The following is a 27,099-nucleotide window of genomic DNA, read 5'->3' on the forward strand; positions in this document are numbered from 1 at the left end:
GAATAATCGATACATCACGATTTTTGTCCCTATTGAGAAATGGTTCAAAATAATCGTTAGCAACTAACTGATGCTCAGCGATAAAACTATTGAGAATAATATATTGATTCAAATATTTTCAAGCCCTCCTAAAAATTCATTACAATGAGGCTAGAATACATACCAAGTGACAAGCATGCTAGTGCAAGTGATGAAAGTCGTATCTTATAATGGAATGGAATCCACGAAAAATCGACATAATGAATGAATCAAGATCTTTGCCTTCTAGCTGTATTCCGTCACTTGAATATTTAATGATTTATGATTGCAAGTATTCAAACAAAACAATAATGATAGTCCATTGATCAAATTCAATGGAAACAGTGGGGATTAAACAAAATGAGATTCTATGAAAACACAACGAAACAGAACAACCAAAGCAAAGATTTTTTTAAATCAGTCAACAAATTGAAAACTAGTGACCAACCCAGTGAAAAAACATGCTATAGTTCTAATGTTTCAGTGAAAAAACATGCTATAGTTCTAATGTTTGTGTGAGAGTCCGAGGAAAACGAAACACCTTTTATAAAGGTATGAAAACCTTTCCCTAGCATACGTTTTAAAGTCTTGAGGAGAAGCCCGAAAGAGAAAGCCCAAAAGGGACAATATCACCCTTCCCCTAGCAGACGTGTTTTAAAGTCTTGAGGGGAAGCCCGAAAGGGAAAGTCCAAATAGGACAATACCTGCTAGGCCATTACAGTTTGACTACATAATTTTATCAAACCAAAAAGTTGTCCTTGTTTTCCTGCTAACAGTATAAAGAATAAGTTACGTAAAATATCTTCTCTTCCTATGCTAAGATATTTTCTTGTTCTGTTGACACAATGTTTACAATGAGAACACAAAACGATTAGATTTTATAGCCTATCATAGAACAGGAATCAAAATGCACTTTATTCTTTTAGATAAGAAACAGGGACCACAATACCCAAGACCAAACAATGGACAAAAGAAAGCATGGAAAATTTCATGTTCTTCCAAAAGAAAAAGGAACACAGAAAAAAAAAATGATGTAGAAAATGGGCCTCGTCTATCCTCGACTCGACCTGCCCGCCAAAAATATAATATAAAAACATACAATTTTTCACAACTAAAATATATGTTTGTTTCCACATAACCTCATCACACACGATCACAATGACAATAGTTTTGAAATGGCTTATATCCAGTTCGTTGATATAACTAGCCATTGATAAGAAAAAGAAACTTTGACCAAAGAGAACTACTGCCACAAGAGAAAGCAAGGTTCCAACATTGCAAACCTGGGCAGCTAGGACAAAGTTTCATGACTCTGCTCTAAGTTACATTTATAATATAATGCACAAAACCCTACTTACCTTTCACCAAGTGCTGATACTTAGCTGGTCTCTCATTGATTAGAAACTCTTCAGGCATTGTTGTTTGCTTTATATATCCATTTTGTATTGTAAACTGTAACTGAATGGCAGCATACACAATAAATGCAGACTTCAGAGACGCGATGATACCCTAATTAGTGGGCAAATGAAAAAAGATATGCAGATCAGCTCGCCCTTCATTTTACCATCTGTTATGGCAACATGGGGTCTCCTGATACTGCTAGCATCTGCATTTCGGCCTCACTGGCTATTAGTTCGGCTGCATAGTCTCCCGCAGTGCCATCTGCAGATATCAGCTATCGAATCAGCCCATGAACTTAAATGTAAATATACAATTTCGATTGAGAAAGGAAAAGGATATAAATAATATGAAGGATAAGATCTATTACTTAATATATCAGTCGGAGGCTGTTTCATTGACAATCTCTGAGAATCTGCAATGTTAGAGTTGAAGGAAATTTAGTCAAAGATCTGCCTCAAAATGGATAGCAATAAACTAACCGGCAATTTTCAAAATTTGACACAAGAAAAAGAAAAGAAATTGGGGTAATAATAGTAAAAAAAAATTAAAATCGAAATATTATTTAAATGATCGTGATTATGAACCCCAAAAGATTAAGATTTAGGTTAAGGATTAAGGATGATTTGGTTATTTAAATGATTGCCAAACTTGCCAGTTGAATATGAGATCAGAGAAAAAAGCAAGTTGAATATGAGATCAGAGAGAAAAGCGAGTTCCTATACCAAGAGAAGAATAGAAATAAATTAAAAAAATTACATATGAAAGATTTTGTTTTTGTTTAAAAAAAATTCAAAAACTTGTTTTTGTTTTGGAAGTTTGGCTAATAATTCTGAAGTTTGTTAAGAAAGATGAAAGTCGTTGTAGAGAATTGATGAGAAATCAAGAACAATTTTTAAAAACTAAAAACCAAATTCAAGGCCTAAGAAATTAGGTATGTTATAGGATTTTAGACAACCTATATCTTATTTATTTAAAAACAAAATAAATTAAACTAGGTGCACACTTCAACTGGCCTTCTTTGCACCTCTTAAAATAGGGCTGGTTCGGGGTGCTATATTCTAAATGACTAAAAATAATACTGATCAAAGCAAATGAATTACCGAGTGATCCATGAAGCCCTTTGACAGCATCGAAGTTCTTGTACGTATACCCAACAAAGCTGAGATCTTTGGGAGTCAATAGCATCTGCAAAAAATGAGTACTACTTCAAACTTACATACTATACACGCATACATAGAATGAGAAAGTAACCTGCATAAGATTATTCCTATACTTGTTTACGATTATGTATTATTTTGATGCGTGTTTTCTATAGGAAAGATCCCTATTCGCAGATTTATGCCACGGAAAAAAGAAAATGCAATGTAACAAACCTTCCTTGAGGGTCCAGAGCCACGTTTTCCTGGTATAGGTGGATCCAACTAAAACAAATTGTAAAAAAGTGAATTATTAGAACAATTTATAATAGTGAAGTTAGTTTACGCAAAACACAAATGCATCAAACAATGCTGCAATTCAGCATTTCAAAAGTGCAAGTGCTAGTAGAATTGTCAACAGATGAGTTCTTACTAAGAATAAATCAGAATTCAAGGATATGCATGTGCTACGTGTGTACATTTTTTTGGAATTATTCACATCATACAAGAATAAAAAGGATTAGGATATTTAGGAGTGCAAAGGGAAGGATCATAATAAGAAACCGTTTGTCACCCTGGTCCCTAATCTGAAAGAGGAAAGTATGGTGATTAAGGTGGCTGTGGACTTCATATAAGACTAGACATTAGAGAATATCACAATTTTTTTAAAAAGAGAGAGAGAGAGAGAGAGAGAGAGAGAAATACAGATAACGTGCATGTATGTGCAGGTGTGCATTATGTAGATGAATAATAAAGGTCTCTAGAAAATACTTCATCAAACTTCATAAAGTTCTGGGTATCGAGCTCTCCATTAACTTCAGGCTTAAATGCTGCCTCCATTTCATAAAGTCTATCCCACATGACATCTTTGAACCACGGATGAGCCTGAAACAAACATCTCCTCTCAGTTGCGGAAATTAAGAAAATATATTTACCCGCAAGTGCTTGATTGTCTAACCAGTTGAAACTTACTTTAATTTGGTATGCACCTCCAGTACCAAGTCTATGCTCAACGTCGCAAAGCAACCTACAGATGAGATCCTTTGCTTCAATTGACAACTTAGCATCCTCTGGAAACTTCAGTTGATTTTTCCAGTGAACAATCTGACAGTAATTGCTTAATTAGTTTACTATTTGCGCTTAATTTCTGGTGGAATTTCCATAAATTTTTAGAAATGCAGTAAATGTACAGGAAAAAGAGGTTTGATCACAATCTTTTAGTTCAAAACAAACTATTAGATATTGAAGTTTTGAACTAACGGGATTAAATCTTTACAATATAAAAGCACATTTTACCTTTCTGCAGGTGGTGATTGGATCATCGGAGTAAAATGGAGGATAGCCAACGAGCATCTCATACATAATTGCACCGAGAGACCACCTGAGGGAAGTCAGTTAACAGAATAATAAAGACATGGATACAAATATGTTTTACTTCTTTAAAAATAAAGTTCAATGGAAGTATCTCATCCAAAAAGTGAAGGGCCATGCTAGTTAGTAGTTACTCAATGCTTCTCTTCTCCTTCTGATAACTTTGTGTATGAACTATAAATGATTTCGATATGTGTTTAGAATGCTTTATATCAACTAAATTTACTTTTTCTCGTTTCTTTCTATACAGTATATTTCAATTGATGGAATAATTGAACATTTTTTTTTGCCTATCACGTTAGGCAGAAAAACTATGGTGTTAGTTTATCAACAAAATATATCTGGCTCAGATCGATAAAAAAACAATTGATAATTAGAATCTACAAATAAAAATAATTACCATCCATAAAATGCTGACAGTCATAACATCAACCAGAGATGTGGAAGTCGTTAATTGAACATTTTGATAACAATAATGTGATGTCCAAAAAAATATCATCCAGATTTAGTATGCATCAATTGTGGAAATGGAAAACATTTTTTTATAAGAGGAACTTGATAATAGCTAGCAAAAATATGCCAAAACTAACCAGTCGCACTCCATCCCATATCCTTTTTTGAGTAATACTTCTGGAGCTATGTAATCAGGTGTTCCAACTGTTGAAAATGCCTGTCCAAATGAAATTAGGAAAAGGTAAGAATGATAACAGAAAGGCTAACTTTTTAACAACTATTTTAGTTAATACAAAATATAAACCAAGCTATTGCACCATTTAAGTCTGTAGCATCTCCAGTAACACATAAGGCTTGTTAATAAAGATTTAGATATCATAAAGAAACAGAAGGCGGAAACTTTTTTGGCCAGGCAGAATGATGTCATTATGGAGGCATCATTTCAACATCAATGAGTGTCAACCTATTACCCTCTCAGCAGTTTGCTAATAGATCCTCCAAAAGTACAATGATATTATAGATGGATAACATATTATCCAACTATGTCAATGATTTAAAACAAGCTATTGAGTCATTTGAGTCTGTGGCATCTCCAGTAACACATAAGGCTTGTTACAGATTTATATATCATATAAAAACAGAAGGCGGAATTTTTTTTGACCAGGCAGCATGATGTCATCATGGGGCATCATTTCAGCGTCAGAGTGTCAAACGCAATAACACCTATTACCTTCTTGGCAGTTTGCTAATAGATCCTCCAAAAATACAATAATATTATAGCTGGACAGCATATTGTCCAACTATATCAATTATTTATACTCAAACTAGCACATCCACAATTTCCACGTCTTAAACAGCTCTAGCCAAAAATAAATATTGTAACATATTGTACTTATTCTTATAGAGATGATTTAAATGTAGTTTAGGTGGAATTAGTACAAATTTTGATGGAAAATAGCATACCAATTTCCTCCGGTTCATTTGCCAGTGGTATAGCTGTTCGCTGGGACTCTTCCAACTACTCCTATTATCATCAATGTCCATTGGTTCTGCCAAACTTTCATCATCCATGGCTTTATTTTCATGTAGTGCTGATAAGGTTAAAGAATCCAGTGGCTTACAGAGACCAAAATCAGAAAGCTTCATGTGACCATTTTTGTCCAGAAGAAGATTGTCAGGTTTAATGTCCCTGTGATTAGAGTGAATTTAAACTATTAAGACAACTTGAGTTCCACTACGCAAATAATAAATAAAAAATCAGTAAATGTATAAATTAAAATGGCCACACATCTTTAAAATGGCCACACATCTTTTGGCACTCTAGCTAAACAAAAGCATGAAAGCATAAACAAAATTAGAACCTGTGGATATAGTTGTGCCTGTGGATAGATTCTATTGCAAGAACACTCTGTGCAATGTAAAATTTAGCCACATTTTCAGTCAATGTGTCCTCTCTCATAAGCAGAGTCATCATATCTCCACCTGGAAGATATTCCATGATCAAGTACAAGTACTCAGCATCCTGGAATGAGTAATAAAGCTTCACTATGCAGTGGCTGGCAACTTCTGCTAATAAATTCCTTTCTGCTCTAACATGTTCCACCTATAAAACAACAAGAGATAATATTATAAAGGAAAGCATTGAAGGTCAAAAACCAAATTCTTAAGTAAAAGTACACACACACACATATATATATTTATCAAAGACAAAAGCAGTCAAAGACTTTGGTAAAGATAGTTCATGACGCTACGAAGTCAATATATAGCATAACTCTAGTTTAATTGTATAGACACAAACAGACAAAAAGAGGATATTGCTTCTTTTTGGAATTCAAATCATTCAGATTGGGAACAAGGTCTTCGGAGGATTCTCAATGAAGCTGAAATTTTGGAATGGACTCATCTATCTCAACTTTTATCCCTAACTACTTTGAGAAATTCAAATGATTTCTGGATTTGGACTCTAGAACCCTCAAAGTCTATAATTGTTAGCTCTTTGATGGAAAAATTAATTCACTCCAATGGTCCACTTCAAACAAAATTTATTCTGTTATTTGGAAAGATATTTATCCAAAGATTTTTTTTTTTTTTTTTTGGGGGGGGACTCAATCATGGAGGTGTCAGTATTGCTGATCGATTACAAGGAATGCAGCATTGTTCTTTCTCTCCTTGTTGGTGTGTTATGTGTTTGTCTGACAATGGGACTTCAGCACACTGATTATGAGTTTATCTCCTCTTTGGTTGCTTTTTTTTTGCTTATTGTTACAGGACCTCCATGCTAACAGCTTTTGGTTGGAGTTAGGCTTTACCTCACAACGTGTTTAATCTCTTAGCGATTTTTGAGGATCATCCCTTTTGTGGTCCAAAGGTGTAATGGGTCACTTTTAATGCGTTTTTTGGTCTCTCTGGTGCGAGAGAAATGGTCGAATTTTCAGAGATATGGTCACCAGTTTTGAGGCTTTCATAAAGCTCTTTATTTTTAATTCTTTTTATTGCTGTAAATGTAAACACCCTTTTTCTGGTTATAATATTACATCCTAAATTACTAATTAGAGCTCTTTCATGTAAAAAAACACCTTTTGGTGGATAGGAGTGTTTAACTCCTTTATTTCATTTATCAATGAAATTTCTCCAAAAAAAAAAATTGAATACTCTTTCCTATCCTAGAGATTTTGATCCAAAAAAATACATGTTGGCACTAGTTGACCTTGATCCAAATAAATATCCATAAGCAAGAAATTGAAATATCAGTAAGACATGATAAGATCATTGGCATGGAAAGGCTATGCACCATGTGTTCCCATTAACAGACCTACTACTACTGGATCCAGTCCAGAGTCATAAACAACTAGCAATGCTGCCATGAAATTTGCACTTAGATTGTTACACCATGCAATCAACTCTAAGCATATAACACCAATAAGCTATATATCGAAGGGCATGCATGGATCAACTTTTATTCCATATCAGTGACAGGGTGATACCTTGATATTAATTGAACAAACGACGTACAAATGGAAAAAGATTGATGAATTCATTTTACCTGTCCTCTCATCAGCATTTCAGATTTCTTCAATTTTTTCATGGCATATATGTCACCAGATTTCTTCTCACGACATAATCGAACCTATTATTGAACCAAAAATAACAATTGAACGTTATAAAAATCAATGGAACTCTTAGACTGAAGAAAATGAATAATATTATAAAGAGCAGAATGATAAACTAACCTCACCAAAAGCCCCCCTGCCAATGATGGTTAAAAGCTCAAAATCATCAACACAAATCTTGTGCCTTTTGAGTCGCATAAACTCAGTTTCTTTCCGCTCTAAATCTTTGATAAGATTGATTTGTTCTTCCTTAGGCACATCCGAGGAGGCTAACTTTCTTTCCAACATCCATCGTCTTCCATGAAAAAAAAAAAAAAAAAAAAGATAGGAAATAATTGAGTCTAGAAGTCCAAATGTACATCTACATTGAAACAGCCCTGGCAAGAAGAAAAAAACCGGGAAAACAAAATAAAAGAAACACCATTGAAATGTTGAAAATTACAAGTCGTGAAAAGCCACATCTCCCAACCCTCATTGCACTCTTTCCATAAAGAGATTTAAAGCACCTAAAGATTTTTCTCTTTAGCTTAGCTTTTCTCGAACTTTATAAGATTCTTTCCTAATGGAAAGATTTAACAAAATGGAAAACAAGTACGAGCTAGGGAAGCATGATAATCAGGACAATTAACTTCTGCACATCTTCTTCATCATCCTACATTACTAGTAGGATGGCGAATTCAAATGAAAGAGATGCGAATGCTAAGATCATTTAGTTAGAAGACATATTTCCTAAGAGACACAATAACTAACATATCAAAGTTGCAAAGATACCAAACTCAGCAAATGAAGAGCAAGAGATTACAATGAGATCTCAATCTCATACAGACGTTGCTACAGTAAAACGAAGGGTTTTAATTAAACTTGTAGGAAATTGAGGAACGAATCCAACGGTTCAGTTCAAACAATTCTCAGTTCCTGCATTTCCTCAGAATCAAAGAGGCGCATGCTAAGGAAATTGAAGTACCTCTCCTTCCGCTCTTGAATGTTCTTCATCTGAGCTCTGTAATGATTCTCTATAAACTTCTTAGCCGCCGCCACTTTCTCCATCGTCAGACTCGAACCTTGCACCTCTTCTTCCGCCCTCTCTTCCTCCTCCCGATCCTCCATTTAAGATCCGTAGAACAAAAAAAAAAACCTCAACAGTTACAAAAACACACGCGCACACTCTCTCTGTACAACCGCCGATGAGAAACCAGACCGAAGCAACGCCTCCGGCGAACCTCGGCAGTAACTTATAGCAACAGGTAGAAGAAATGGAAGAGAAGGAAGTTCAGTGAGAGCATAAATCCCATTTTCTGAAGTTCTGAACCCAAAGACACTTCGGCATAGCCCCTTTTTCTTATCTCCTGCTTCGAGCTTGGATACACATTCAATCCCACTCGGACTTTCTTTCTCAAGCGGCTTGGCTTTAAATAATCAGCTCACCTACGTGGCGTCCTTCCATTGGATTTTATATTTTGTTGGCTTCATCTGGCGCTGTAGCTGATTGCAGCTCTTTCCAGGGTTCTGAGTTGGACGCGAGTGATGATCACGCGCCTAGTATTGCGATGTGGGAGTGTCGGACCCGTAAGAAAGGAGAAGCATCGCTGTCCAGTGCTGAAATGACGTCTTAACGCATTTTTAGTACGTGAAAACTGTAAGACTTCACCCGCTCATCCATTTCCCCGATTAGAACGTGTTGTCCACTCTCTTGCTCCCCCCGTCAGCTTTTTTTTTTTTTTTTTTTTTCTCTTGTCCTCACACCAGATTTTCTCTACATAATATACCATATACGACTGCCCTTTTTTAATATATTTAGTTGAGATTTAAATCTAATCAAATTTTTAATATTTTTTTAATACAATAAAATACGATAATTTAAAATTTTAATTCGAAGATAAATATTAATTAATATTGACATACTCGCTTTAACATCTAAACCTCTAACTCTAAATATATATACGTAACTCAATTATTAAGCAATATTTGAGCTAGAATTTAATATTATAGTTTGACTTAATTAATTAAATTTTTGTACGTTTAATTTTTTTTAACTCCTTTCCTTTAACTCGAGTTCTATTACTTTTAAAAGGCGGTTTGATAAATCAGTGGGCGTATTTTATTTTATTTTATAAATTAAATCATACACTTTTATGTAATTTAACAACAAATTAAAAAAAAATTTGTAATAATAAAAATTAGTGAAAAATAATAAACATTGTAGATTTAAATAATGCACATATAAATTAACGTTTTTAATTTTAATTTTATTTTTTGGAAAATGATATATATATATAAAAAGTTTATTATAAATGGAATTAAAATATTTATTGGGTGTTTTTTTAAATATGGAAAAGGCAATGGAATATGACAGCCATCCCATACTCAACATAGAATAAGGTCTACAGTGAAATCCAAGCTAGAACTAGCTGTAATCCGACAATAAATCTGCTACCACCTGCATTTTTATGATGGTCTGCGTTGTACCTTATTATTGCCAATAATCCCCTGCATCCCTTCCCATTATACCCAACATCTCCTCTACTTTCCACCCTTCATCATAAGCACACGATTACTTTTAGCGCGACACGCCATATTAGTTGGCCGATTACAGACTGATTGAGTTGAACATGGAACATGCTATCATTTCTCCACCGGGGACAGAGAGAGAAAGCTTGTTCTTGCAGGGGTGGGAGCTCCAAATTGGCTTTTATTTTTTATTTATTTATTTATTTTTCCTTTTTTTTTTTTTTAAGATTGGAAAAGTACGAAAAACAGCTGTGATTAGTTGTTTTTTTTTTTAATTTATATTTGTTCGTAAATAGAAAATAATAATAATAATAATAATGTATGGAAATATTGCGTAATAAGAATTCGATGATAATTATGAAATTTTAATTTAATATTATGTGATTTGTATGAAAGTTTATTGAATTAATAGTTTATTTTTCGATGAAAATTATACACATATAGTAATAAAAACATTTCACGTGACTTTTGTCTTTATAAGGTATAGTGTTGTGATTTTGCACAGTGGCAGTCAAAACGAATTATAACCGAAGCTTATTTTTTTAAAATAAGTATTTTAGTAGAGTGCTAAATATTTGATTAAACGTAAATATAATTGGATTATATCAAAATAAATATTAAATTTTTTATAGTATTTAGTAATCGAGCACTCTTACAATCAACTCTAGTAATATTTGATTAATTCGTTTATTTGATTCTTATAATTTTCAAATTTTGTTAATATTTAATGTTTTTTTTTATCTGACTGGTTTAATTATCTTTAAGTTAGCGTCTAATATATTTTAAACTCTATAACTTTATTAAATATAAAAAAAAATACATAATTGGAGGTAAAATCTCGGCATGAATATTGCATTTATTTAGCTGCTTTATAATAAATGTGCTACCATTTTAAACGTTTATGCTTTTGTCGCGAGTGTGAGTCATTACGGTAGCGTCTATTTGAAGTCGAAGTTCAAATTCTCACCGCTAATTTGTTAGTCCAAACAGATAAATATACGTGTACGCATGCCTCATGCATTTGTGGCTTTAATAAATCTAATTAATTTAATTATTTATGTTATATATAAAACCATTTTTTGCATTATTCAGTGTGCATTCTATACCAGGAGAAAAGGTCGGCTTAAAAATGTAGATTTATATACATACACACATATATATATATATATATATTAGCAATAATAATAAAGTGTATTTGACTGGGTGTGATTCTACGTTGGTTTATTTCTTACAGGAATGTGAAAATATAGATGCTTTTTAAAATCGTGAAGCTGCACATGATAGAGCTAAAGTGGACAATATCTACTAGCGGTGAACTTTGATCGTTACAAATAGTATCAAAACTAGACACTTGGGCAGTATGTCAAGGTCCTAATGAGGACGCTAGCCTCCCAAAGGGATTGCATTTCTTATAAAGGTGGGGAAACATCTACTTGGTATCAGAGCTAGACATCGGGATAGTGTGACCTCGTCCTAGTGAGGATGCTAGTACCAAAGGGGACTGCATTCTTTACAAGGGTGGGGGAAGGCTCTAAACACCGAGACAGTGTGTCAGCGTCCTAGCAAAGACGTTGGACCGTCAAGGGGAACGCATTTCTTATAAAGGTGTGGAAACCTCTCATTGGTATTAGAGCCAAACATCGATGCGTGTACCGCATCCCAGTGAAGCGTATTCCTTATGTGTGAGTTTTTAGTATTTTAATTTGTGACCACAAGATTAAAAAGTTTCATAATTTATTAAGTTTATGTATAATGCTTCTAACTTTTTAATTATGTACTCAAAAAGTTTATAATATATCAGTTTATTTAAAATTAATAAATTCATTAAATATCTATTAAAATTTCAAACGCCAATATAATTCATGAGTAAAACTGGTAGAATTAATTAATTATTATTAAGAGATTTGAACCTAGTCTTTGTGTGGCTCGGTGTTAAGGTAGGCGGGGGAGAGCTGGAGAGAAGGGCGAGGCCGCGGGAGGGTTGCAGCAGGGGAAGCAGAACAGGCGATCAAGCCATGGGAGATGATGCTTATACCAGATACGCCGCCTCCGGCGATAGAGGTACTTTTCTCTTTTTGAGCCCTAGCTCAATGAGCTCCTGTATTTTTCTTTTTCAATCCACTCGATATCGGCACGAACTTGCATTGTTTAGAATTGGAGTCACATTTGCGTTAGGTGTTCACAGATTGTACTGTTTTGGCTGGAAGAATCTTGCGATTATGGAATGAAAATTAACTCGATCAACTGAATCATCTTAAGAAAAATAATAAGAAATGAAAAGAAGCGTGTGGCCAGTTTCACTTGTACTAGGAGTGATGTCATTTTACGAAGCTGAACGATCAGTTTTCTTGGACTTGATGCATTTGGAGGATGTTTGGATGAGGAGCCATGGAGTTAATCATGTTCGTTGCTGCTCGCACTGATCGATGATGACTATAGTATGTTAATTTGCTAGGTATTTTTGTATAGACGACGTAGCCGCAGCGTGTTGAGTCATTGATAGGAGGCAATTTCAAAGTCAGCTTCCTCTCTGCTTTGTGTTGGCTCACTGCTTCATTTGAGATTTACGAAAAAACTTCGCAAATTCTCTGTTTCAATATAATCATTCTATATAAAATTTCTCTCCTCATTGTTTTTTCATGATAATATGTAATCTGTAAACATAACTAATTTTTTGAGTCTAGCTTGAAAGTCTTTGGCGCTAAATGATTAGCACTTGATCAGTCAGTCCGCGTGCAAACATCATACTTGAACTGACGTTCATTGTTGGCACTTGCAGCCGGAAGTGTAGCGAGGTCTGGCCTTTCAAATTACTCTGAAGCACCTCCTTTAACATCTTACCCCAATTCGTCCTCCATTGATCCATGGCGCATCCCTCCTGATTATTTGCAGAAAGAAGTAAGAATTTCATCTTAGTACAGAACATATTTGCTTTATGAGAGTGCTTTACTTGACTTGTAGCTACAGACAGATTCATCAGGACCTGGTACTTATGGATATACTGACGTAGGAGGCATTAGAAATTATCCAGAACCAGTTATTGGCGGTGTGACATCTGGAGTGAGTGCAACAGGCAACACATCTCCTTTTCATGATGCACAAGCAAGGCAAAGACATGATATTGCAGTGGGCAGTAGTCCAGGGTTGATGGCTATGGCTGACACAGGTCACGAAAAAGCCAATTCTCTTGGTCTCAGAAATCCCGAACGTGTTCCAATTTCAGCTCAGGAATCAAACATTCTTTTCGTTGATGGACTTCCTACAGATTGTACTAGAAGGGAAGTTGGTCGTATCCTTGCACCTTATGCACTTGTCTTTTTTTTTTTTTTACTATTTCTTCTGTCTATCCAACTTTATCTACTTCCACCGTTGCTTAGGGTGCCGGCAGCATCCCATATGATTTGTGCTTCATTTGAAACTTAAAACAAATATTTTATGTCATTATGGTCAAAGAAAATAGAACATAAATTGCAATAGACAGAACTATGGTCTTGTAGCCTTTTTCTTTTTGTCATATCTTAACTTGAGTTGAAGATCTTTTCCGCCCCTTCATCGGCTATAAAGATATCAGAGTTGTTCACAAGGAGCCCAGACGAGTAAGTTATCAGTTTCTCTTTACTTTGAACTATGGAGGCATGTTTTCCCATGATAAGACCTTCAATTGTAATTAACAACTGCACGCCCTCTATGCTCAGATTTAATGGGGCCATTTTCTTCTGTTATCTGAGTTACATTGTCTACTCAGTGTATTCCTTTTGTTAAATTGAGTATTGAACTGCAGAGGGGAGATAAAGCTACGGTATTATGCTTTGTAGAGTTCATTGAAGCAAGATATTCCCGTGCTGCAATGGAAGCTCTTCAAGGTATTGTGTAATATATTCCTCGCTGCAATGGAAAGCCCTTCAAGACGCAAAGATAAATGCTTGAGACTGAAAACGTGCAGCAGTCTTTAGGGCTTCTTATTGTGTATTGCTTGGTACTTAAAGTTCTTGATCTAGTAATTAGTCAAGTATATATGGCACTACAATTACCGCCATTGACATTATTTGTGAACCAACACTCTAGAAGAACTAAGACAACTCTTAAGATGTTCCATATTATGAAGGAATAGCTATTACTTTAGATAATCTAATGTGTGATGATTTTCTGCAGGTTACAAGTTCGACGACAAAAAACCCGATTCCGTAGCTTTGAAGATTCAATTTGCACATTTTCCTTTCCGTTTACCATCGAACCACGACGACAGGCGATGAATACATAAGTTAAGCAACCCTTTCCTGATTTTTAAGGGCTTTGTAGATCCTGTGGAATAGCAAAGCATATCCCGGACAAAATTGAGAACTAGCTGGTATGAAGGAAGCATCTAGCAAACTGGTAGTTTTCAGTTTTTCATATGGGCCTGGATGAGCTCATACGAACTCTTGCCCCTCCCTTTACTTGGGGAGAAAGATCAAATGGGTCATTTCCAAGTTCCTGTTTGGCATTGATATCTTGTTCTGTCCGTCAGGTTTCAGATATCTTTTGCTTTGGATCATGAAAATGACATATAGGTACAAAGATTCTTGACGAAAGTAATAAAACTTCATTTGAGTGGTGACTGGTTTCGTATGAAACCAACCAACCCCATTGAATAAAGGAAAGCTGAGCAAAAAGCAGCAGCAAAGGAGAGGAAATCCACGAAAATGCGGCACTTGTGTGGAATTTGGCTACAAATTTATACCCACGTAAGTGCCTATAGTCTTTGTCTCGTGAACACTTGAATAGCTAAGTTATGCAGGGAATGAGAGGGGGAGGAGTCAAACAAAGATTTTACATTTTTCAAGCTTTGTGGGGTTTGAAGTCATAAAGCTGTCGGTCACAAGCGCTACAGGCCAATCGACCAATTAATCCCGTAATTGCCCTTTTCTACTCTAACGATCTAGTGGGTCGGGGTGGGTAGGGCGTTTCTTTATTTCAAGATCCTTTTATATCATTATTCGCTAATCTTTTGAACGTTTTATGTTTTTCCTTTTCTTAAAAAATAAAATAAAAAATAAAATTGTTTTAAATAAATAATTCATTTGTTTGTGTCTAATGGGTTTTGGGTTTTAAAACTTTAGAAGGTATCCAAATGTATTTGAAATATTCAAATCATTAAAAAGAAATTGTTGTTATGTTAAATAAAAAATTGAATTTTATGCCTAATAGGATTTAACTTTAAATTTTAAATTTTGTGTCTATTAAGTTTATGAATTTTTAAAAAAAACAACGAACAAGTCAATAATCTCTTAATTTTAAAATTTAGAAACTGATTAGATGCAAAAATGAAAAGCTATTTTAAACTTCTAAATAATAAATTATAAACAAAATTAATTTCATAATCAAGAACTTAAAAAGATATGAAAATAAGCTTTTTATTAAAAAAAAAAAAAAAACATAAAATTTAGGTGTTCTTCCATCATTTCTATACAAAATTCTCTCACCCCAAATGGGCTTGAAAATGGTTGTTGGAATAATTTAAGCTCAGCTTTACAATGGAGATCATGTTTGATTCTAAGAGCATTTAACAAATGAGAAGAAGAAGAAGAAGAAGAAGAAGTTCAAAAGAATTGAACATTTTATTTAAAATCCATTCTGTTTATGTATTTGGTAATTGATCTACCCTTTATATGATCCTAAACTAAGAACATTTCTTTGTAATTTCACTTTCAAAACAACAAGAACATATGAAAAAATAATTTAGACAAAAAAAAAAAAAAACACTTACCCAAAGAAGAAAGAATGTGAGACTAAAGAAATGAAGTCCCTGCAAGGCCATGGTGGAGCAAATTATGAGCAATGGCGTCTCGAGCTTTCATGGAGCTCACCGATCTCAGCCCAACTTCAGGCGCCACTTCATCGTCTTGAAGCTCTGTACACAGTTCTTCATCCATTTCTTCATTCCCCAATTCACATATGTTGTGAAGAACACAGCAAGCTCCCAGTACCATCGGCAAGTCCTGCAGCTTCACCTCCGTCCGTTTCTGCAGGCACCGCCACCGTCCCTTCAGCCGAGCAAACGCCTGTTTACCCACCTTCTGAATCTCTCCGATCTTCTCGTTGAAAGCATGTTGAGTCCAAGTGAAATGCTGCTGTGTGTAAGGCACCAAAACCCAGTCCAGCAATGGGTAGCTCGAGCCCCCCACTACCCAAACGCCCTTCATTAGCCCGCCGTTTGCCCTCTGAAACAGAGCCGATTTCTCTAGAACTTGTTCGTCCGGCATTGATCCCGGCCAGCCGATGCACACGTCCGTGAACACGCCTCTCGGGTCCACCACGCCTTGGACTGTAATTGAATATGATGTCTTTTGATTTCTCTCTGTGTGGCGCTTGTTGAAATACGCTGCGACGCTGATTTTTGGAGCGATGATCGGAATGTGCGTGGTGTACATTGATCCGACCACGTTAGGGATTCCAGAAATTGATTCGTATTCTTCTTTGATTCTTCTGAGAGTTTCTTCCTCTGGCCATTGGAGGTATTTTGGCATTAGAACTGTTCTAATGGCGGTGCAGACCTCGAGGACCAGTTTATGGCAAGTCGAAATACCTAATCCGAATTTCTTGGATACGACTCGGAGGGGATCGCCGGTGGCTAATCTCCATAGGCAAACCGCTACTCTTTGCCGGACGGGAATGGCGGTTCGGAGAGTTGTGTCCTCTTTGGCTATGGCGGAATTAAGCTCTTCGCAAATCATATCGAATGTTGCTCTTCTCATTCTGAATTGCTTCTTGAACTCTTCATCGGGATAATCCGGACTGTTACATTCATCCCACCACGCTTTTGACCTATCTTTTACCCAGAGTCTCCGGTGATGGCCGCCGCCGCCGCCGCCGCCGCTTCCTCCATCGCCGCCGCGTTTGGTTGATTTTTCGATTTCGATTTTCTCTAATCCATCGGAAGCGGCGGCAACCGCTACAGAGTTGGCTGCTAATCGCGATTTTTTCCGGTTGATACGGTCCGATTGTTCGACTTCAGAATAGTAATCTTGAACTTCGGAGTAGAAATCAAGCATGGCTTTCGTCTTCTTCCGGTGATTGACCTCCATCGAAATGTTCGCCTCCATGGAAGCTCTGTCACGTTCTTCCTGGTCACACCTCTCCTGTTCATCCAACAGCAACAGAGAAGTAACTAATCCCTTGAAATCCTTTCCTCCGCCATTTTTGGGCACTGAATCATCGGCTTCATCAGCTTCATCTCGTCCGTTCATCTTCCTCGCGTTTCCGTTGGGGGAATCATTCATTGGGAAGATCAGCAACAGAAAGAAGAACAAATTGAGAAATTCAGGAAGAAATTATGAAATTATGAATGGGATTTTGAAGAGAAACGGAATTGTTATGAATCTTCTTCTTCTTCCTGTTCTTCCCTCGCAAGCATACGATTACAGGTTTGACTCCAATGTGAACGCACGGATTGCAGAACCCAAAACCAGAACGCTTTTCAAAATTGAAAAACAAATAATTTATATATATATATATATTTATATATATTATTAGAAATTAAAAAAAAAAAAAAAAAAAAAAAAAGGGTAATGAAGAGAAAATCGATATCGTATGGCGCAAACCACATAATTGATGTGTGGTGGTCGGTGAGGACACAACTTTGTTTATTCCAATCTCAAATATAAAAATCAATATTTTCAAATTATAAAATAAAATAAAATCACAACTATCACACTTTTAAAGCTTTTAATTTCATAAATTAATTTCTATATTATTAAATATTGTGCGGCCACACGTACCATCCGATAATCGATTAAACTATCTAACCCAAATTATAAAAGTGAAATTGGGTTAATTTTTTTTTATAATACTAAATTTTTAGAAAATAAAAAATTCAATTCGGTTTACAAGTGAAACTCGAACCACTCAAAAATAAAATTACACCCTAATTCAACCCGACTCCGCCCATATATATATATATTATAAATAAAAGGTGGGGCCCAGGAGAATGGAGATATTAATATAAATTAAAATGATAATTTCGTGTATTTAAAAAATAATAAAATAATAAAGAAAAATAGGGTTTAGAGGATTGACAGGTGTGAACACGGAATGGGAGAATGTGGTTTGTTTACTGCTTCCACTGAGGGCGGTCGTTGCCCAAAGGCGGTGACTTGGGATTTGGAATACGCGGTTTTTTTATTTTTATTATTTTTTATTATTTTTATTTATTCAATTTTTTAGCAATTAATTTTGTGTTTAATACCAAATTCATAATTCTAACAAATTAAAATGGTACACAATTCTTAAATATTTAAATATTTATTTTGTGTCTTATCTATTTCCATTTTCTAAAAATTAAATTTATAATTTCAAATTTTACCCACTATATTAAAACTTTCAATTTTTTTTTTTTTTTAAAAATAAATAAATAGAATTTAAATATTAGAAACAAAAATAGTTTGTATAAATTATACGAGACCGATTAAATACATGTCAATCTATTAGATTTAATATATATATAATTAAATGTTTTTAAAATTTTATAGTCTTTACATGCGACCATAAACGTTCAATGACTCGAGTTTAACGTTTTCTCGCTAGTTTGCTTTTTGAAGAATGTAATTTTTTCTATTTGTTGAGTCAAAGTCTTCTGCCATTAACCAAACCTTTATCTAACTTTTCTCTAAAAATAAAATCATTTGAATATCTTTGCATACTTTTTATATCACTTTTTTCCTTTATTCTTATACTTAGTAATAGATTTTAATATATAGTTTGATTTCATTATATTTCAAGAAAATAAATTATTTTTCTTTAATACCCGTCTCATTTATGAAAATGGTATCTCTTTGTTGCTCTGGATTTATTAATTTATTTTGAAAATGTCAAACTTGTAACATAAAATAATAGAGATACTCGACTATTTGAGGCATATAGGTTCAAATAAACAGATTAAAACGCGTTAAACAATTTATTTATTATTTTTAGGGTTTAGGTTCATGATTTTATCCAATTTTCTTTTGAAAAAACTATATTAATGAAATAAACTCATTTTGTAAAGTACACTATAATTCAACATTAAATAGAAATTAGAACAGAAAGAAGTCATTAACATATTAATAAGCCAATTAACCAACTACAAATTTTGAAAATACCACAAATTTGTCAAAAAAAAAATGGCACATATTCACACTTATCTAATATTTATTATTATTATTATTTTAAATTTGGTTAAAAAATATAAAGTGTAATTTCAATTAATGAAAAAGCTTACGACAACACCTAATTTTCTGCAAAATGACACCACCAAACATTATTATGCTACAAGAATAATTTGTTTTTAATTTTAATTATGCTGACGTGTCATCTCATCATAAAAAAAATGGTCAATCTGTTATTAAATATCCTACGGTGTTGGCAAATTAATTTGCCTATTATCTCACATATTTTCAATACATTAAGTAATTTCATGTGAAAACACAAATTTATTGATTTACTAATTTCATCTCAAAATCTTTATATTTAATAGAATGTTGATTTTTTTTAACAGCCTTTCAACATAAATTAATAGTTTATTAAATACAAAATAAAAATTAGAAGACTTATTTCCCACTAAAACATAAATACACGTAATTTAGACGCTTATTAAATATTTTAAAATTTATGGGCTTATACGATACAAATTTTAAAACAAAAAAAATAAAATTTATAATAGTCTATAATCTTTTAGCTCCTAAATTTAAAAAACGTGAATAGATCTCTATTCCATTTTAATTTTTTTTTAAAGCAACATATCTATTAAATATAAAATTAAGATTAAGAGTAGATTCGACATTTTTATAATTCGAGAACTAAATAAACACAAATTTAAAAGTGAGAATCCCCATAACCTATAAATTGGTTTTCATTATATTATTTATATTCTCTCTCTCTAACCGTGCAAAGTGGAGGAGTATGTGAGTATGCCGGCTGGATGGGCCATGCCTAAAGGAAAGATTGAGCTGAAAAATTCAAACTTACACGCAACCTTTAGACTATTAAAGACGCCGCCGTGTGGCACGCCCCCTCCCATCAAAGCTTTCAAACACCAAGTGGAGATGGAAACAAAACATGCTTTCAATAATACACAAGATCAGCCTAAACCCCAATGACTGTAAAAGTATCCAAAAGCCTGAATTATTCCCAATTCTCCAAATAGCTAGAGATTAAAATGGTAAGAACACATTCCAGCCAATCACTTGCTCAGTCAAGGAATCCAATAGTATAGGGTGGGTTAGGTTAAATCCATTTCCTTCCCCCTCTAAACCAATTAAAAATGAGCCGAATTTGAATAATGGAGAAACATGGAATGGAAACAACTCATTCATGAAATTCCTACCAAATCCATATACGGTTGAGGCTGAGACCATTTAATTAAATGAGTAGACTTTTCTGGCAACAGTACGAATGGCTGGCCGACTTTCTTTGCGCGTCTGATGGCACAAACGGCTCAGCAAAAGAACATTTGTTCTTGAAGAATATATTCAGTTCCTATTTCTATGTCTGAACTTGTTTCTAGAAGAAGCATTTTAAGATGGGGTTTGGCCAGATCATTAAATAACTCACTAGGCTGTGCAAAGAAGCTTCGAGGATATCCATATTCCTGCAATTTGTATCAAACAAATCTAGAACTTAATCCATGGGAAATAATCACATTTTGATGGGTGGGGAAGCCATTTTTTCTCTCTCTACTATCTTGAACAAGTTATAAGGAATTAAAAAGGAAACTACAGATAAAGGATACGTTGGGATGTGAATGGAGAGAATTGTGTCCTGTTTGTCAATCCAGATCCAGAAATTTGCGTGTCTGAAACAACTGGCTGCCAATGATGAACCTCAATAAATTTCCAACGTCTTTGTGGGAATCTAGTGCAGTTTTGATCTGGTTCGACAGTAAAAAATGGAGCCAAGTCAATCTGGCATTTAACCTACCCATGAACCCATGTTCTGAGTCTTGACTGACGGGTTAAGTAAGAGATTTGCCAGCCCATTCCCGCTCGCGTCGCTTTTGTTTGGCTTGCATTTTGTTGAATTTTTCTTTCCCCTTCTCGAGAAGAGGGTCATGCACAACATAGTCATTTGGATCATCACTACGAGTCATGCGGTCCTGCATGATCATCCATGGTGAAAATTAAGCTTCAACACAAATCACGGATATTCGGGTTTCAGTCAAAAATTTTCCAGTGAAATAAAATATAAGTCCCAACAATTAAAACTATTTACTTTTTAGCAGGATACAAAGAAACAGATACCAAATTTATAACTGGATGGATACAATGAATTTATTTAGCAAACGACAATAAATATAGCATATACTTAGCTATCTCTTCACGGGCAAGGGTCAGTTATGGGCAGATTGTATATAGCATTCTTTTATAGGAGTATTATGCAATCTTTTTTCTATAGGAATATAGCGCAAAATTTTCAGTCCATCGAAGCGTTAATGTGTTGTGCGAAGTTGGCCTTCAGAACTTTTAAGCAGGTCAATAAATTCACAACTAGTTACCTTCCCAGGTTCTGGTGTGAACTTTAACCCAGCAGATTTCCAGTCTGACAACTCATCATTGCCACCCTCAGATTCGGCGCTTGAAGTTGTTGGTTTTCCAGAAATGGCTTTCTTAAAATTCGCAAGTTTGGCCAAAACCTATAAGCAACAAAAACACAGAGAAAAGTAAATGCTTAACTTGCTAATAAAGACTGAAGATGAGTGTAAAAGGCGCGAATCCATGCATGAAATGATGCAAAAAGAAGTTCCTCAATTTGCAAAAAATCTTGAAGTCATTCCCAAATATGGCTTCATACCCAACCCAACAATGAGAAAAGAGAGAGATTTAAGATCCAATCTTAATAGCATAATAAAGTTAAGATTCATAATTTAGAATTTTAAATATTTCCTTTTCCTTGTGTCTGTGTAACATAAGCCAAACTAAACAATGAAATTAGAAGTGTTATCTGGACTTGTTATGAAGTGGGCTCCGAGTAAAAAAGACGAAGAACAAAAGCAAAAGCTAACATTATAAGTTTTAGTACATTACCATTTTCAGATAAAAAGATAAAGACGCTGCGTTATTTTAAAAAATCAAAACAACCTAGGTGCAGGGTGACAGATAGTCATCAGGATTCATAATTGTCATTGCCTAAGATCAAGTGAAGAGTTCTTGATCTCATTGCAGCATTATTTCAAACAACATGCAATTTCATTTTTCAAAACAAAAATACAATAGGAATTAAAACATGACAAGTATCGAAGAAGATTAGAACATACTTCATCTTCACGTCCTTGCAGTCTCCTCTTCTTCAATTTTTGCAGCTGTCTCCCTCTTTCAGCTTCACCCAATAACTGCAAGTCCGAGTCAGCATTAGCCATTCGCTCCGCTCTTGCTTCAGATCCAATTCCTTTTTTCTTCATAGATAACTTCTCAACCTTTGGTTGCTCACGGTTAGTGTTCTCAGCACTGGACCTATTAAAAGACAATTGCAATACAGATGATCTAATTTATTCAAAACATCGAATGATGATGGTAATTATAATATGTAGATTCTTCAACCTCCATAAAATTATAAAAAATAAAGATTGTAATTAAGCTAGGATGACCCTACATGTTAAGATTAAAGTCAATTATCAAGGTCTAAAACTTAAATTGTAAACAAGTACAGGCTTCAGTTGCAGCTTCTACGAGGAAGAATAAAAGATAAAATTGCAGAAACCATTCCTAAACTATAGTTTAGGGGTAATAGCTCTTGGACTTAAAAGGCAATTGTAGAAACTCGAACTTAACCATCTCCAGATCAATCACACCAGATCTTAAGAGAGTCCCGTCCGATCTCTGAACAGAATGAGTGAACTTAAAAGCCTTATGCAACCAATCTCAATGATATGAACTATATTGGCTATTAACACAACTCCCATGCCTTCTTTTGCAGATTAAACAAGATACATGTACTCATGCATGGAGTAAAAATTGTGAAGGCATGAAGATACAACAATTCCCCCTTACCAACTTCAACAAAAGTACATAAATAAAGATAAAAAAAGATTGAAGCAAACATGAGTTCAAATTATTCTACCTTTGAGTAGATCCTTCATTATTCTTCGAGTCAGAAGTCCCTGCACATGAAATTCAGTACATCAAGTAATTTGCACTTGAGTAATAATTACTTTGGGCAGTCAGGTCTCAAAGCCCGAACTTAGATTTAGTAGACTCTACGAAAATATTGGTTGAGGAAAAGATAAATGGTAACAACGGTTTAATCATAATAACTTAGACCATCTATGCAAGGGTATCATCTTGCAAACATACTGTTCCATAAAATGTTTTCATTATGTGATGTGGAATGTGTGCACCCAAGCATCCACCTTTCATCTAAAGCTTAATGAACTGCCTGTTGTTCAGACTTTCTGACTTTGTCATCTACGTTTTCTTCCTTTTTATTAATACTGTGGATATATAACATTCTCCATGTTATTCCCTATCCCATTTCAATATTGACTGTAATCAATAAGCCGGGGAAAACCTAAGAAAAGGGGAACCCTATGAGATTTTTTTTTTCTTTCAGATAAGCAATTATGTGGGTGTAGGGGATTGAACAAACTTTTGGGATGGTAATAGGTACCTCGTCCACTTAGTTATGCTTAGATGGGCACCCAATGAAGTTATATATCCAATTCCAAGAGAACTAAAGAAAAGTTTGAGAAACACTTCCCCTTCTCCTCTGGCACCCAGTTAATGCAATTCTTCGCCATATGTCAAATTAAAAGTTGGACCAACATGAAACTAAACTGTTTAAGTAGCATCAGACATAGCATACGGAAACAGTGTGAAAGACTGAAAGATCATGGTTCCATATTGAAAACAATAAATTGCATAGAAGTACGCAAAGAATGTTTAAGTCACCATTTTTAGACTTGTGGTGAGATGGTGCATCTCCCAACTCTGTTCTTTTTCTTAATATCTGTTGACGCATTCGGGCATCAAAGTTAGCTTCATCATCATCACTGTCGCTGTATTGAGGGAGGTTAGAATTTTCAGCATCTGAATCTCTACGAGACTCTTGTTTCTTTGATGCTAAAGTTTCTCTAACAGATAGCTGCATCTCCCTTGTTCTTTTATTGTCCTGCACTCAAAAAGTTCATTATCTCATCAAAGAAAAAAAAAAAAAAAAGCTTATCATGTTCAGTCAGAACCCATCAAATAGTTTATAGATGCTATCAATGATCATAGATTCACAACTAAGCTTTTGCAATAGCCGCAGCTTCAAAAGGGAATGTTACAAGAAAAGATTAATGACGCTGTTTCAGAAGAACAAATCTCGTATGGAAATCAAGGGGGAAACTGAAATGAAGCATTCAGATTTCAAAAGGTGATTACTAGAAAAATATTCAGATCAAGGGAGCAGTAAACTTATACAAACTCATTATATCCCCAAAAAAGTTCCTTTTTTTTTTTTGGAAAATTGATAACAAATGTATTGAAAGTTGTTATTCTATTTTTGTTTATTTATTTACCAATTCACTGCTTGGAATCACGTCCTTCAGCAGACGTGGATCATCCAATACATCATGACTGCTCTTAATTTTTTTCTTCACAGCTGCCAGTTCTTTCTCGTCTTCTTCAGCTTCTTCTCCAAATGATAGTAAATTAAGTTTTCTACATTACATAAACATACAAAGCAACAGAGAAATCAGGGATAACCAATAGCATGTATCTCAAAAGAGAATTCCAAATTGTATCAACTCTTACTTCACAGCTTTCTTCTTAATGTCCTTGTTGTCAGAATCAACAGTGGATGGGATCCCAGGCTTTGCAGGCGCTCTTGGAACGATATCGTCAAATGGATTCCATAATACCTTGAGATAAGATTTTTTCAGAAGAAAGTTAGCCCCTTAAAGATTCTTTTGGCGTAAAGTAGCTTATAACAAACATGAAAGTAGCATCAAAAGTAAAAAGTACTATGAAACTGCAACCTAGTTCAAAAATTGTATCATTTAATCCTACCTCGACTGATTTAATCTTGGGTGGATCCACAGGACGGTCATCCTTGTCAGTTTCAAACTCACCCAAACTTGTTAGATTATATATAGAATCCCCAGTGACCTAGAACAACATGAACTCCAGCATCACAATAGCAATCAAGATAAAATGCACGATAAGAATCATAGATACCTTTCCAAAAATAGTGTGCTTCTTGTCAAGGTCATCGCATCGACTCAAGGTTATAAAAAACTGACTTCCATTTGAATGAGGTGACCCAGCATTTGCACATGCTACTAAGCCCCTGTGCTTGAATCTTAGCCGTGAGTGAAACTCATCTGGGAAAACACCCCCATAGATACTTTCACCACCTGCACTAAAACATAGAAAGCTAAGCAGAAAAACAATGATACATAAGCACGATTTCTCCAACACGGTAGAACTCTAGTTACACATTACAATTAGTAGTACCCTACAATATACAAACAAAGTATCTGGGAAAATATTGGTCGTAATGTTAGCAAGCAGTAAAACATAGTAGAGCATTAATAGATTAAAAATATTCGACATTCAAGATTAAATTCATGTCCCAATGGAAAAATTGAATGCCCTACAATATGATGTTCCCTCTTTCTTGTAGTTGCCTATTTTCCTAACCCCTCCTTCGGACAATGGAATAATTCTGTGCCCAATATCTTCCCCTCTACATGGTAGCCTAATATGCTTGATTAGCTCCTTCCTCCACTCATCAATCATGGTGTTCACAAACACTTTCTTGTAGTTGCCTATTTTCCTACAATCGCTTATGACGGCATAGCCCGTAAATATGTGCTGCAAAGTAATAAAGCATTCTTGATAGCTTAAGAACGATATCCAAATTTCAATTTCTCTGAACTACAAAACATCATTGGAAAGGGAATGATACAAAGTAAAACTTCGTCAACTACAAATTCACTGGAATTCGCCTAATTTCTCCGATACAAGAACCCTACGATTAACTTACTCTAACAAGCATCCACTTCGAGAATAATACAAAGCTTTACAAAACCCTAGCCAAATCATACAATCAGATAAAAGCAAGAGAGCAATGGACGGACCTGTGCCACTGCCGGTAGGATCGCCGCCCTGAACAATGAAGTCCTTGATGATCCGGTGAAAGATCGTACTGTCGTAATAGCCTTCGAGACAGAGTTGAACGAAATTTCTGACGGCTTTTGGAGCTTCCTTAGGCCATAGCTCGATGTCGAGCGGGCCACACGTCGTATTCAATACGACCTTCCCCCTCGTCGGCGGCTCTAGCACGTAAACCGTCGACATTTCCACTCAATTTCCAGAACCCGCTCGCCGCTGCGCCGAAATTCTTTCGAGGAAGACGGAGGAGGGAGTCTGAAAACTTTTCCGAGCTCGAGCTTTCCAGTAAACGGCGTCGTCGTAATTTACTAATCGATCACCGCGAATTTCATTTATATTTCATAAATATATACATATTAAAAAGAAAATAAATTATTTCCGCTTTTATATATTATAAATTATGTTTTTTTGTCCAATAAATGATACTGTATTTACAGATATTATTATTTTATTTTTATCTACGTAAGTACAATATTTGTTGGTTGTTTCGATTGAATATCGAACTCGACCTTGTTGCTCTTATTTCTTTTCTTGCGGCCGAGCAAGACTAACATGAAAGTCAATCTATTATGAGCAGTCGATACTCTGACGATTGTCAAATATCGTTAGAAATCACGACCCTTTATAATGGTAAGATATTATCTACTTTAAGTATAAGTTCTCGTGAATTTATTTTTTATTTTTCTAAAATATCTCGTAGTAAGGGAGACAGTATTCCTTGTTAGACGAACAAGACTCTCCGCAATTATATGATATTATCCACTTTGAGTAGTATAAAGCTCTCATGATTTTGTTTAAAGTCTCACATTTAGCCCAAAACAAAATCATAAGAGCTTATGCTCAAAGTAGACAATATCGCACCATTGTGAAGAGTCGTGTTCGTCTAACATTCCTTACTTAAAAACCCATATTTTTCTAAAATATCTCGTAGTAAAGGAGATAGTATTATTTACTTATTAACCCATAACGGCCCACGTTCACCGCTAGCAAGTATTGTCC

General features: G+C 34.8%; 3 protein-coding genes across 6 annotated transcripts; 1 reads left to right on the top strand and 2 right to left on the bottom strand.

Annotated features, from left to right (window-relative positions):
• Positions 1–1,052: 1,052 nt before the first annotated feature.
• Positions 1,053–8,883, bottom strand: LOC111788157 (AGC (cAMP-dependent, cGMP-dependent and protein kinase C) kinase family protein). Of its 3 annotated transcripts, none has more exons than XM_023668401.2 (14): positions 8,454–8,883; positions 7,610–7,784; positions 7,423–7,506; positions 5,741–5,982; positions 5,343–5,568; positions 4,517–4,596; positions 3,852–3,936; positions 3,528–3,659; positions 3,327–3,440; positions 2,793–2,840; positions 2,520–2,604; positions 1,787–1,831; positions 1,583–1,680; positions 1,053–1,476 (listed from the first exon to the last, which is right to left on the bottom strand). In XM_023668401.2, exons 1-13 carry the CDS (start codon positions 8,594–8,596, stop codon positions 1,589–1,591), a joined length of 1,551 nt encoding a protein of 516 aa, XP_023524169.2. In that variant the 5' UTR covers positions 8,597–8,883; the 3' UTR covers positions 1,053–1,476; positions 1,583–1,588. The 3 variants fall into 3 exon arrangements, with proteins under 3 accessions (XP_023524169.2, XP_086977755.1, XP_023524168.2); XM_087121629.1 differs by having other exon boundaries at positions 1,053–1,506; XM_023668400.2 differs by having other exon boundaries at positions 1,053–1,680.
• Positions 8,884–11,898: 3,015 nt separating this feature from the next.
• On the top strand, positions 11,899–14,594 carry LOC111786735 (RNA-binding protein 2). Its single transcript, XM_087121630.1, has 6 exons — positions 11,899–12,058; positions 12,777–12,895; positions 12,965–13,286; positions 13,532–13,593; positions 13,779–13,860; positions 14,150–14,594. The coding sequence occupies exons 1-6, from the start codon at positions 12,013–12,015 to the stop codon at positions 14,248–14,250; spliced, it is 732 nt and encodes a 243-aa protein (XP_086977756.1). The 5' UTR covers positions 11,899–12,012; the 3' UTR covers positions 14,251–14,594.
• A 5,974-nt stretch (positions 14,595–20,568) lies between these two features.
• LOC111788163 (Cyclophilin-like peptidyl-prolyl cis-trans isomerase family protein) lies at positions 20,569–26,425 on the bottom strand. 2 transcript variants are annotated; one of them, XM_023668412.2, is made up of 11 exons: positions 26,067–26,425; positions 25,162–25,340; positions 24,994–25,092; positions 24,739–24,845; positions 24,504–24,645; positions 23,893–24,112; positions 23,066–23,105; positions 22,263–22,458; positions 21,504–21,641; positions 20,930–21,104; positions 20,569–20,817 (listed from the first exon to the last, which is right to left on the bottom strand). In XM_023668412.2, exons 1-10 carry the CDS (start codon positions 26,284–26,286, stop codon positions 20,964–20,966), a joined length of 1,482 nt encoding a protein of 493 aa, XP_023524180.1. In that variant the 5' UTR covers positions 26,287–26,425; the 3' UTR covers positions 20,569–20,817; positions 20,930–20,963. The 2 variants fall into 2 exon arrangements, with proteins under 2 accessions (XP_023524180.1, XP_023524179.1); XM_023668411.2 differs by having other exon boundaries at positions 20,569–21,104.
• Between the last annotated feature and the right edge of the window lie 674 nt (positions 26,426–27,099).

The sequence above is a fragment of the Cucurbita pepo genome, chromosome 2 (genome assembly GCF_057944985.1).
Source record: "Cucurbita pepo subsp. pepo isolate OVF chromosome 2, ASM5794498v1, whole genome shotgun sequence".
Taxonomy (NCBI): Eukaryota; Viridiplantae; Streptophyta; class Magnoliopsida; order Cucurbitales; family Cucurbitaceae; genus Cucurbita; species Cucurbita pepo.